This window comes from Ranitomeya imitator, chromosome 6 (genome assembly GCF_032444005.1).
Source record: "Ranitomeya imitator isolate aRanImi1 chromosome 6, aRanImi1.pri, whole genome shotgun sequence".
Taxonomy (NCBI): Eukaryota; Metazoa; Chordata; class Amphibia; order Anura; family Dendrobatidae; genus Ranitomeya; species Ranitomeya imitator.
The window spans coordinates 401,834,298-401,847,279 of record NC_091287.1 but is presented as its reverse complement, the minus strand read 5'-3'; the positions used below and the strand labels follow the sequence as shown (position 1 = coordinate 401,847,279).

At 40.5% G+C, this 12,982-nt stretch overlaps 1 protein-coding gene across 4 annotated transcripts in view; it reads right to left on the bottom strand.

The window, feature by feature from the left end:
- Positions 1-12,982, bottom strand: part of ANKRD29 (ankyrin repeat domain 29) — a 119,043-nt gene that overhangs the window by 30,168 nt on the left and 75,893 nt on the right. For all 4 annotated transcript variants that reach the window (XR_011314094.1, XM_069731216.1, XM_069731214.1 and 1 more), the window contains exon 6: positions 1,769-1,867. Coding sequence is in view for 3 of the 4 variants with exons in the window: in XM_069731216.1 (XP_069587317.1) it covers positions 1,769-1,867 (99 nt within the window). In the remaining variant the exon portion in view is untranslated. The remainder of the gene's footprint in view (positions 1-1,768; positions 1,868-12,982) is intronic.

Below are 12,982 nucleotides of genomic sequence, written 5' to 3'. Positions count from 1 at the left end.
CGTGGAGAGGGGCGTCTCTAGGGTCCCAGAATAGCTCCGAGCCTTCCCGTCAAACGGGTGCATCCTAGCCATAACAAACTTGGGGGACGGAGAATAGAAAGAACGAGAAAGAACGAGAACAGAAGTTGTGAGGACTATCCCGAATGCTCAGCAGGGAAGCACTACAACACACAGGCGCTAGTGGTAGGCAACGATTTCCACCTGCAAAGGGAACTCTGGATGTGCCTTCGGACCGGCCAGTCTCAGACAGCCCTGTTAACAGTGCTCTGGATTGAGGATCCTGAAGCCTTCAGTAAAAGGTAAAGAGACTGCAACCCTGTGTCCTCGTTATTGACTGCACCTCACACCATCTCCACCTACACTACTGGGAAGCCCTGGGGACATACTTCACCTGTGGGAAGGTATGCCATCTAGCTGCCATAACACCACCCCAGTGGACCCCAAGCAGCGTCGGTCACCCTGACCGAATATCACAGGTGGCGTCACGAAACCTTAGCTGACTTTCATCATCTCTTTTATTGGACGCCCCTTAGCAGGGTCACGGACCGGGTCCAGCCACCGTGACATCCCCAGAACTGGGCCAGAGAGGACCGGTACCGAGTAACCGCGGCCCTACGTCTGGGGGCGCTCCATTATCAGCATAGGTTTGATACTGGAACCCAAATCTGCTGATGGTTTGTCGAATAGGGGCAGTGTATAGAGAGAAGAGGAGGGGAAAGGACTGAGCACCAATGAGGAATTCCAACAATAATGATAAAATGAAGGAGCTGTCGGAGAGGTAGGAAGTGAACCAAGAGAGAGCAGTATGCTTGAGTCTGACAGAGCGGAGCGTAGTGTGGAAAAGCTGGTGATCCACAGTGTCAGCTGCAGAGAGATCCAGGAGAATCAGCAGGGTGTAGTGGTCATTAGATTTTGCTTTTGGTACACCATTAGAGACTTTAGTGAGGGCGGTTTCTGTAAAGTGTAAAAAGTGGAAGCTGGATTGTAGAGGATCAAAACAATTAGACGAGAGTAGGCCAAGCATTCCAGGAGGTTTGAGATGAAGGGGAGATTCGAGTCAGGTCTGTAGTTAGCAGGGCAGTTCTGATTGAGGGATGATGTTACTCAGCCTTCCACGGTCCAGTGCTGAGTCTCTGCCCTTATTGTCTGCAGCGCTGACGTCATATTGTCAGAGCTGTAGCCAATAACTGAGTTCAGTGGCTCTGCCCAAGTTCTGAACTCAATGACTAGCTGCAGCGCTGTCGAGATAATGGCAGAAATTCAGCTCAGAGTAATGCACAATTTGTCTTTTTAAAACAAGCTGTAGACGGGGATAGGGGAATGTCAACCCTGGAAAATTCCTTTAATTCAGACAATTAATTTATCAATCGTCTTCTTACAGAGTAAAATTATGTTTCCTGACCAAGCACTATTTCTTGATTTGTACAAAAACTTAGGAAAAGACAATTTTAGTTACAGTTACTTTTAACATTGGGTAAAATCCATAATTGATTAGGCGGTGGAGGTCCACTTATAGTGGACTGCTGCCCTAGATATGATCAGCATGAACAATCTACTCTTGGAATTTATGAGAACATTTATGATCAGCATAAGTATCTATTCTTGGAACTGGATCATAAATCCATCGTTACTATGTAGCTCACACGGACTGTGTCACTGCTTTCTTTGTCAAACATTAAACCTGGAAGAGTGGAGATGATGAGCACACAGTCTAAGCAGGTTATACAGGCTACGGCGGAGGCACGAAGAACTGGAGGAATACAGTCACCTGTCGTGGTTGATTTGCCTTTGCTCCATATGTTAGCAATAATCGAACTACATCCACAAAGCCTCCCTGGGCTGCAAGAAACAGTGGAGTTGCCCCATCCTAAAAAAAAAAGGAGCGATGAAAAGTAATTTAAGTCAACAGAAGAACCCAGAGCTGAAAATCATGAAATAGGAACTATGAAATAAGAGAAATCTTAAGTGGGTTGTCCATGATTACAATATTGATGATCTTTTCACAGATACTGTGGGTTATCAATATGAGATCGATAGGGGCACAGGTATTGGTATTACAGTTAAAGGTGTTGTCTGGCATTACCATATTGTTGACCTTGCACCACCACCGATCAACTCCCGCAGATCTGGATGTAACAGTGCGGGTCCGTATATAGTTTAGCAGCCACTGATGAGAACTGTAGTTTACCTCCTATTCAGGTGATTGCTGGGCATGCCAAGTCATCAATCTAGTAGTCCCGAACAGCCTCTTTACACATAATGCCAATAACTACAGTTGAGAAAAAAAGAATCTGAGGGCCTTAGTTCCATGACCACACTGGTAGCTGTGGCCACTGGACAAACGCACTGCAAATTTCCTACTATCTGCAGCATACCCAACACCTCTTCTGATTAATATGATTAATAGGCCCCGTGGCATCTTTGCATACAGCACCACACACACATGATGTTGCGGGGGCATACCAATCAGTAGATGCGCCAGGGATGCCACAGCAGGGTCATGGAGGTCCCAGCGCTTTGGTCACCAGGGACCTGCAGATCTTTTTGCTCAACTTCTACAATAACCAGATTTCATATGTAGATATAAATATAAAGACTAATGAAACAAATTAGAAAAGACAAAATAATTGTATTTTTCTATATTTGCCCCGTATTCACATGTAAAGCGCCATGGAATAAATGGCGCTATAAAATGTATTATAATAATAATAACAATAATAATAAAATAAATAATTAATTAATAGTAAGATTTATTTGTGATGTTGCTGCAGACTTCGTCCCAGCCTGATGTCTATGATATTTACTTATAGGGTTAAGGGCAACAAACGCCGAATTCTTCCATGAGCCATGAGGCCAGCAAAGTCCCTTTGTATGAAAAGGCTCAAGACTATCATACTGATACTACTGGCCCTAGAATAAAAGAGAATCTGTCACCAAGTTTTTGCTCCATAATCTGAGAGTAGAAAGAAAAAACCCAGTACCATAATTGACAAATGGGACAATGCACCACAAGGTGCCAAACAGTCACAATTAGAAGAGAAAACCAGTCCAATCCATAATATTCAAACCAGAAGAAAGTTGCGGAGTATGTTGGTTTAATAATCTACATTTTTATTTGTGATTATTACAGCCATAAATGATCAAATAGTAAAAAATGTAGAATACAAAAAAGAACAAACAGACGAGCATAAAATACAAAATACCAGATAGGTCCAATAAGATTGGGTACATAGAAGTAGTAAATAAGAACCGATCAATGTGGATTAGTGTAAGAATAGATATATGCAGCACAGGTCAGTATAAGACCCTTAAAAGGGGATAAATAATAGTCTGACCATAGTGACCAATCAATGGCTATGCCCAGCGCTGCATTTCAAATGCAATATGCTTAATATAGCAAAGATCAGGTCATCCTACCCTAAAGGAGAAGAAAGTGCACTACCGCGGTCTAGTAGTTTGCACGAATTCCCCGAAGAAGCAACAAAACAAACCCGTGATGCGTGCATTAGGGCTCTTTTCATGTGTGGAAACCAGATTGGGTGTACTTCATGATGAGTAAGACTGACTTTCAAGTTTTACAGTTATAAACTATAACAATTTCGGAAAGCTATTACTTTGACCACTATGGTGATTATTTGCTAGAGTGGTGTTCTTCCTATAATTCATAAGTTGCCACTTCTATATTGAAAGAGTGGTCTTTATTCTTATGCCTATTTAGTACTATATATACCCATCTTGCTTTATAATTGTGTTATCTGGTAGCCAGTGTGCTGATCCTTATCATCCTATATATTGTACTTCTGACTTTTGTATGCTTACTTTGTACGTACATTAATAAAATATTTACTGTTTTTATTAACTATAGAATAAAATATGTCAAAAAAAACATTTAAGGAGTACAGTGCTCAAACTCTGATGGCAAAAATGGCTAAAGGCATAGCACTTTATTATTTCTAAGAAGTAATAATTTCCATAAAACCATTTTCTCTGGTCCCTGCTGCTTACATTGACCACGTTACCTTACCAGGAAATCCACCTTACCCAGTAAATCTTAAAAAACTGTACTGTAAGAGTCCCTGATCAGCAGCTGTCAATCCAAAGCAGGGGCGTAAATAGAAATCATGGGGCCCCATAGCAGAAGTTCTAATTGCCCCCCCCCCCATAAAAAAATATATATGGGGGTTCACAGAACTTTACAGCGCTTACAAAGAAATTTTCCTCTTACTGAATCACTAGATTCCCCTTTCATTGCACCCATAAACTATGAGGACAACAAAGGTGCCTCCAATCAAAATATGGTATCACGAAAATAAAGTCCTTCAAAGTACCATCCACACACAAAGTATGATGACCCTACTGTACCCCCTCAACACCCCTGGAAAAGTATGGTGACCCCAACACAGCCCCCCATACAGTATAATGAGCCTACATACAGTAAAGTCCCCCACAGCCCTCCACAATGTATAATGGTCACCATCAGCCTTCCAAACAGTATAATGGACCACACACGGCCCTCCAAACAGTATGATGGAACCCACAACCACCGTCACAGTGTAAAATTGCTTGCACAGTATAATGGCCCCACATAGCCCCCCATAAAGTACAGTGTAGAGCAAAAGGGAAACAATGTTTTGAACTTTTTACTTTCAGGCTCTATATCTCATTATCCACTTCTGCTTTGAACTTGAGGCTGCCATCATTTTATAGGCAATCATCTTGGATATCTCATACTAAAATTTGACTTGCAACTATTTATCATATGTTTAGTTATGCAGATTCTGTCATGTCTCTGCATTGTTACTGTTTTTCTCCTTAAAATATAAATTTTAATTTTTACTATTTTAACATTTTGTAAATTCATCTTTGGCTTTCAACACTGCCTGAAACCTTCTGGGCATGCTCTTGATCAGACTCAAACATGTGTCGACTGAAATCTGATCACAGGTCTCTTCTACACGTTTCCAAAATTTGTACATACTGGTTGACTCACTTGGGTATGTATACACTTTTTTCTTCAATTCTACCCACAAGTATTTGATTGGGTTGAGGTCTGGGGACTGTGGGGGCCATTCTAGCACCTCTAGTTCATTTTCATTGAACCATTTATTTGCCAATTTCGATATATGATTCATATTGTTGTCCTGTTGGAACATCATGTCGTCCTTTTCATACCCATAGTACTTGAGCGTACAAAGTAACTCATCTTGTAGGATACTCACATATAGCTCATCATTGAGACCACTATCGATCCTAGTCAAGCTTCCAACGCCTTTCGCTGTGAAAAAAACTCCATATCATCAGGCTTCCTGCACCGAACTTGACATTTCCTTCAATTTCTCAATCCAGTAACCCCTTTTTCCCTTGTTTCTTTAAGACCCATTTGCATCTATCAGAGGCTAGTCTATTGACTTTAGTGTCATCACTCCAAATCACACGTTTCAAATCTTTAAATGTCTACTTTTAGTACTTGTTTGCAAACTCGAACTGAAGGTTCTTATGACAATATTGAAGTTAAGGCTTCTTCACCTTTTATCGGGCTACCATTCCAGACTTGTGTAATGTGCATTACACGGTGCTCGCATCGACGTCTGTGATCTCACTATTATGAAGCATATGAGCCACCTCCACTGCTGTGTTTGTCACACCAGAACTGATAGACCTTGGGATGAGCCGACTTGTTGACGCCAATATTTTGTCTGGATGTCCACCTTTTGGCTTCTTAATGGATGGACGGACTTTATTTCGTATTCTTGCAACTGTCATGGCACTCACATGATGCAGTTTGGCAATTTTCTTGGCTGAGAGACTACTATTGATGAGCTGGATGATGCTGTTTCTCTTTTCTTGGGAAATCGTCTTCATTTTTGCTCCTCTATTCGAACCAATGACCTTTCACTTGGCAATCAATATCAATCTAATAATACACTGAGTTACTAGGGAATGTGAGAACAGGTTGTATTTTGTAGTATTCAGGAAGAAAAATATTTTTTCACTACCAGTGACATGACAAGAATCTGCATAACTTTTGAGCACAACTGTAAATACTAGCCTTCTGGCTCATTCAGAGTTGGGTGTGCCTGGAGATCAGAACTCCAGAGCTGTGTGTGCTCGTGATAAGGAAAGTTGGACATTTTTATGTATGTTCCTGTATACCTGTTGCATGAGGCCGAGATTCCTAAGTTGGGGTTTCTGGGGGGAATTTTGGGACTGGTCAAATAGAGGACCTTACATTAAGAGGGGTATTGGACAATGCTACTGTGCTTAATGGGGTTACCCAAGAGCTGGGGGCCAACACCAGGTTTCCATATTTCACTGTAAATGAGGATTTGCTATATTGGGTTACTAAACTTAGAGGGGAAGTACTAGAGTAGCTGTTAATACCAAGATCCCTATAGGTGTAGGGTACTAAACCTGTCTCATTCTCATATCTTGGGTTGTCATCTGGGCGTAGACAAAACCTGAGATCGCATCCTTCAAATGTTCTATTGGCCTGGGTGTCACAGACAGACATGTAATTTATTGCCGGTCCTGTCCTACCTGTCAGCCAACTGCTCCAGTCTCCCACTTCCACAGTCCCCTATGCCATTGCCCATTATAAAGGTCCCATTTAGCTAGATTGCCAGGGATCTTGTTAGGCCCCTTGTTAAGTCCGCCAGAGGGCACCCCACATAGCCCTCCATATTTTATAATGGGCCCAACATCGACTTCCATATAGTATAATGGGCCCGACATTGCCTTCCATATAGTATAATGCACTGCTCATAGTCCTCCATATAGTGTAACACCCCATAGGCCTTTTGACAAAGTCACTGGCAAAGTACTGGAGGGGAAATATGTATCACTAAGGTTATTAGCTTCAGTGATATGAACCTAGGAAAATGCTCCAGCATATCAAGTGTTGAGAGGGGATAATTGGCCATGTTAAAGGCTAGAATTAGTGAACAGTGCCCCATAGTCCACTTCCTCTTTCCCCTGCTCCTCTGAGCGTTCTGAAACGTTGTATTCACAGCTAGACACAGCGGGCAAAATGAATTGACCTCATCACTCCCGCTGTGCAGAGACATCAGATCTCAGACGCCAAAAGAAAATAATTGGGGAGGGAGCAGACGGCTCCCTCTTTTCAACATTGCTTCCTACTGTATCGGCATCCAGGAGCTAGCGAATCCAAGATCCCTACCAGCCTCAGTGTAAAAATCCACACTGCTACTGTATTTTAGCAACTGCATATATGGGAGCCAATTCTAAGACAGCAGTGTTGGCCTGTTCCTCTAGCAACAAAGCTAAAAAATAATCAGATAACAGGAGAATGGTGCAACATAGATAAACCAAGTTAATTGCAATTTTACCTACTCTACCACTGCCTCCTTACCTATGTCTAGGTCTCAGGAAATGACATGGCTGTGTGCTTGATTCTATGCACCTGTTTATGATGCTGTGGCTGACACACCTGAACTCAATAATTACCAGGACTGTCCACCTAATATTGGCCATATATTGTAGGTTATGTTTTATCTGTATTGTACACTTTAAAAAAACCTCCTAGCATAAAACATAGGCATCATTTAGAAATTACTTTCCAAGCCAGCTGTACCAAGGAGTACTGTATGTTTTCATGTTGGTACAGGATTTATGAGATAAAAATAAAGATATCTGCACGAGTATGTACAAAGATTAATAGTTAAGTTGGCTGGCTTCTCCTACCTCACCCTTAGCGGATGCGTGTTAATATTGCCGTTTATTTTACAAGAAATAATTGCTCTGGTTAAGTAAGGTCACACAACTCTCCCTGGGGCAACTGTTCTGAATGAGGGGAGGAACTGAAATCATACATGGTGTAGATACATCATTCTGTAAGATGAGCTGTAATGAGGGATCAGTGGTAGTAAGTGAATTAGGCTATGGCTAAAGACTTTGGTAACTTTGTTTTCACTTGTAGTAAGAGCTCCGTGCAATTTGTGCACGACTTTCCCTTCATTACAAGTAACATATTTTAAGTTTTATGTACTGCCAGTACTGTAGTGTCGGGGTTGGGCAACGGGGGTCGTTGCCCTTGGAGCCAAAGTCTATGAGGGTGAAAAATTTTGCAACTCTTTCCTTTTGCTTCACCCCATTGTCAAATAATCAGCACTTGTACTTCTTGGAGATATGCCGTGAATCCCGGCTCAGTACGGCATTTGCAGAGCGCCGCAGATAATGAGTTTGTCATTGGCTGCTGTGCTTTGCATAGGCAGCAGGAAAAATGACAAAGCATACTACTGTATAATGAAGTGAACTTTGTTATCTTGGTTACTGCTTTTTCAGAAAACAGCAATTCATAGCATTCATTACTCAGAGCTGCTATTACCGTATTTACGCTTTCTTTAAACCTAAGGCTATGCTTAGAAGCAGCATTTTTGCAGCAATTTTTTATCCAAATTAAAATCTGCTTTATCTGCTCTACATTACCAACTAAAGCTTTGAGATTTCAGAAATATCATGCACACGCTTGTTTTTTTTTCCTGACTGAATTTGAGCACTGAAGCGTTTTTTTAATCTGCAGCATATCAATTATTTCAGCATTTTTGCAGTATTATTTTATCCATAGAAAGCAATGAGAAAGTAAAAAAAAATGCAAAAAAAACAGCAAATGTTTTTTCAGCATCTTTTAAGCATTTTTTGGATGATAAAAATAACTTTATTAAACATGTACTGTAGACAAAGCACAGATGTAATATGCACCCAAAATAACTTGGCACAAGCACAGTGAAAAGCATTGTAAAAACAAGGTAAAATGGGCATTTTGAATCCAGTGTTGTTACTGCCAAGAGACCAGGTTTTGGATGCAGAAAAAAATGCAGCAAAAGCTATGTGCGAAACATTGCATTACTAGAATCTGAGCAAGGGATTGGATAAGCTGCATAGAACATTAGTCGGAAAGGTGGGATCCCAGTGGCTTCTCCCCACCAGATGCCTGTGACTGACACGTCTCTCCCTATAATCTCACGTAAGAGGAAACCCGTTACTCAAGGGGAACGGAAAGGGAGAAGCCGCCGAGACTCATCTGGATGGTTAGTCTGTCATATACACAAAATGTAGAAAAGCAATGTCCTTCTGAAGAGTTTTATACACACAGTCCTCAACATTGAAACTGCAACACCAAGAAAGAAAAGTTGTAAAATTATGAAAATCACAGGATCACTAGATATATTAATGAAATAAGCATTGCGTCTGAGAACAATGTGCAGCAATCCCTGCACTTACACGCCTTGGCTGTTATCAATGAGGTAGTTAATGGTTTTCTAAGGAATGTTCTGCCATGCTGAAAGAGCTTGGTCACACAAATCATTAAGATCCGCAGAGCAACTCTTTGCAATTGCCAACCAATGACGTCACAAATGTGAACATTGGGAGACCAGACCAGAGGCGCTGAAGGCCATGGTAACACGTTTAGCCTATATAGACGAGTAACTGTAGCGTAAGCAACATACGACCTCTCGTTGTTGTGTTGAAACAGCTCCTAGGACACTTTCACATTCTCTCATGAAGACCTATACATGGTGTAACCCCTTTTGTCTCCAGACCAAATGCAGAATATTATTGTATCCAAGACAAAAGCATTGCTCATCACTGAAGAGGATAGACTTCCACTGCAGTCTTTATTGCCAACTTGCTCGGCACTATATTAACCTTTGAAAAGTATTGCATGAGTTCAATGGAATAAGTATAGATGGACATCTGGAAAATAACCTAATGTCATGCAAATGCCTTCTGATGGTTTGTGTAGACACTCGTTAATGCCTTAAGCTTGGTATATGACATCTCATTTCACTTGCTTTCAGAATAGATTACTACACGCCATTCAAATCTGACAAGACCATGTGTGCAAGGTCATGCAGAAGTCTTCACAAGGGAACGTCACACCGTTCCTACTCCCAGGATTATAGTGTGATGACAAAATGTACAGTAGCCAGTCCCCCATAGTCTGCATTCCAGGTACACTATCAGCTTGTGATTACATTGATTTCATGGTGAAACTAGTGGCATGGGCAATTCTCCAAAGTATCCAAAGAGCCATTTTTCAACATGACAACGCCAGACAATGCTCGTGCTACTTTGACTAGCCTGCATGTCTAAAATGTGCTACGATTCCCTGCAGCTTCCCCAGATCTGGGACCTCACTGTTCAACAATTACTAATGGAGCTGCCAGCAATGGATCTTGATGATTTGTTTACCAAAATGCAATTAGTGTGGCAGAACATTGCTCAGGAAACCATTAATAACAACACTGACAACATTCAAAGGCGTGCAAGCATTGGGATTTCTGTGCGTGACGCACATGCTCAATACTGAATAGAGTTATTTAGAAAATTTTGTTTCTGTTTTTCCTTATTTGCATATCTATTGATCCTGTCATTTTCATAATTACATGATTTTTATTTCTTGGAACATTTCGATGCTGAGCAGTCTATTATAACAGAAATCATCTTTTGATGAGTCAGGGCTCTTTCAGACGTCTGTGATCATCGGTTCTATCTCGGATTGCAATGCATGGACTGGCCGCACATCTCCCGACCCCAAGCATGACAGTTTCAGAAATTTTTATGAGACGATCATGCACGAAGTTGGGAGATGTGCGGCCAGTCTGTACATTGTGATCCAAAATCGGACCGATGATTGCAGACTTTTGAAAGAGCCCTTAAAAAGAGGTTTCCGTTATTGGACAACCCTTTATTAATGAGCGCATGGAGATGGAAAACAAAGTAGTAATGTTCACCTCCCGGATCAGCACCGCTCTTTTCTATACTCACAGCTGTGCTTCTGGCACATTTGCTGGTATCAACATCCATTGGGAGCATCATGTGAGAACGGCAGCCAACTACTGAGGGATAGCATGGGTCCAGACTATCTATAAAGCAGTAGTCCCTGGATTGAACCATTAACATTTATCTGCTGTCTAGCTATCTGTTAGAAAAATCAAAGAAACAGCACACCATCATTTTTGTACAAAAAAAAGGTTCACACACAGAGCCAAAGGACGCGCACAAATAGCTTTTTTGCATTAAAATGATGGTGTGCTGCTTCTTTGATTTTTCTAATATGAGGACTGGTATGTACCTGTGAAGCCTTGCACCCAATTATTGTCATTGCTCTCTGCTCTATTTTTTCTGTCTATCTATCATCTATCTATCTCTGCAGAAAAAAATATATAAATCAACCTAGCAAGCCAGTTTCATAAAATGAAGATATGTCATAGAGAAACTTGCCTGTTCTTGAACTGATTATTATAATTTGTATAAATACATAACTTTATATCTAGTGTCTGTACACTGTACTTTACAGAAGATAGTAATTCTAGCCTTCCAGCAGTACGGGAGGGAACCTCAGACATTAAGTCACCTGATGATTTTACGTTGCAAGTAATAATAACGTAGATTATATTGAATTAATATAATAAACAGATATTTCGATTGTTTAAGCCATCACGGCTTCTTCTGTACTTCATCAAATTTACCCAATAATATCTTTCCAATGTTTCTGTGCCCATATGCATTACCCAAATGCATTTTATAATTAAGCAATTTTATTAAGGTATGATGATTGATGCTTGTTCCCAGAACTTTGATCCAAGACAGTCCTTGTACATGAAAATCTAGGTATTTATTAATGTACAGTACTGTGCTGAAGTTTTAGGTAAGTGTTGTAAAAATGCTGCAGAGTAAGAATGGTTACAAAAACAATTCAGAAAGGTATTTGACTTTTTTTCTCTTTACATAAAACACTCTTAAATGTTACAAAATTTTGGAGATGACTAGTAGAACTGAACAACATAAACCAGTGATAAATCCAAGTAAGTGAACCAATGCTGGGATAAGGATCTCTCCCTGTTTTCTGCAGCCCTCGGTTTCAGAAACATGAATCTGGTTGCAGTCTCGTTAATATTCCTTGTGACTTAACCTGTAATGACTGGCAATACACCTTTTACTGACAGTCAATAAAGGGCGTTATACCTCGGCAATGTAAAAAAGGCTGAAATGAACTGAGGAATAAGTGAATAGAGCCACTGATGTGTGAAAATGCAGCAGGTATCACCCATATATTTTAGCTAAGCCTACTGCATCAGCTATGATCTGTTTTGGCACTGATTGTGGCTGTTTAACCCCATTGATGGTGGCTAAAAGAGGATGGGGGCTCCTTTTTAACCCCATTGACATTCTATGAGTCCCAATAGTTGCCAAGTCAATCCAAAGCCAAGTAATAGCCTTGGGTCATAAGCAGGGTCTAACAGGCCAAGTGTTAGTGTAAGTCCATATTTACATGTTCAGTATTTGATCAGTATCTTACACCAGTATTCGTAAGCCAAAACCAGGAATAGGTGAAAAATGCAGAAGTGGTGAAGTGTTTCTATTAAACTTTTCCTCTGGTTGTACCTCTCCTGATTTTGGCTTACAAATACTGATGTAAAATTCTGAACAAATACTGAATGTGTGACAGGTCTAATGCACTGCAATACAGAAATATTGCAGTGTGTGAGATCAGTGATCTAACCATTGAAAGTACAAGTACCATAGTGGGACTAAAGTTATAAAAAAAAGTGATAAAACAATCAATAAAATTAGTAAAAATGATTAAAAAAAACACTCAAAGAAATTGTAGGAAAATTATATCACCACTAAAGACACAGCTCTAATGTAAAAATAAAAGTATATATACAGCTCTGGCAAAAATTAAGAGACCACTGTGAAATGTTCAGTTTGTCTGATTTTTCTCTTTATAGGTCTATTTTTGAGGAAAATGTAAATATTGATTTCTGAACTCTTCCTGAGTTAAAACATTAGTATCGTTTGTGATGTGCTGCTGCAGTGCAGTATAGGGCAATCTCCACCAGGGGGTGCTGGCTAAGGAAAAGAGGTTGCACACACAGCACAGTAACACTGAACAACAACACAGGTGTCACAGGTAATGAAAGGGACATGATACAAGCCAAGGTCATACACGGAGATA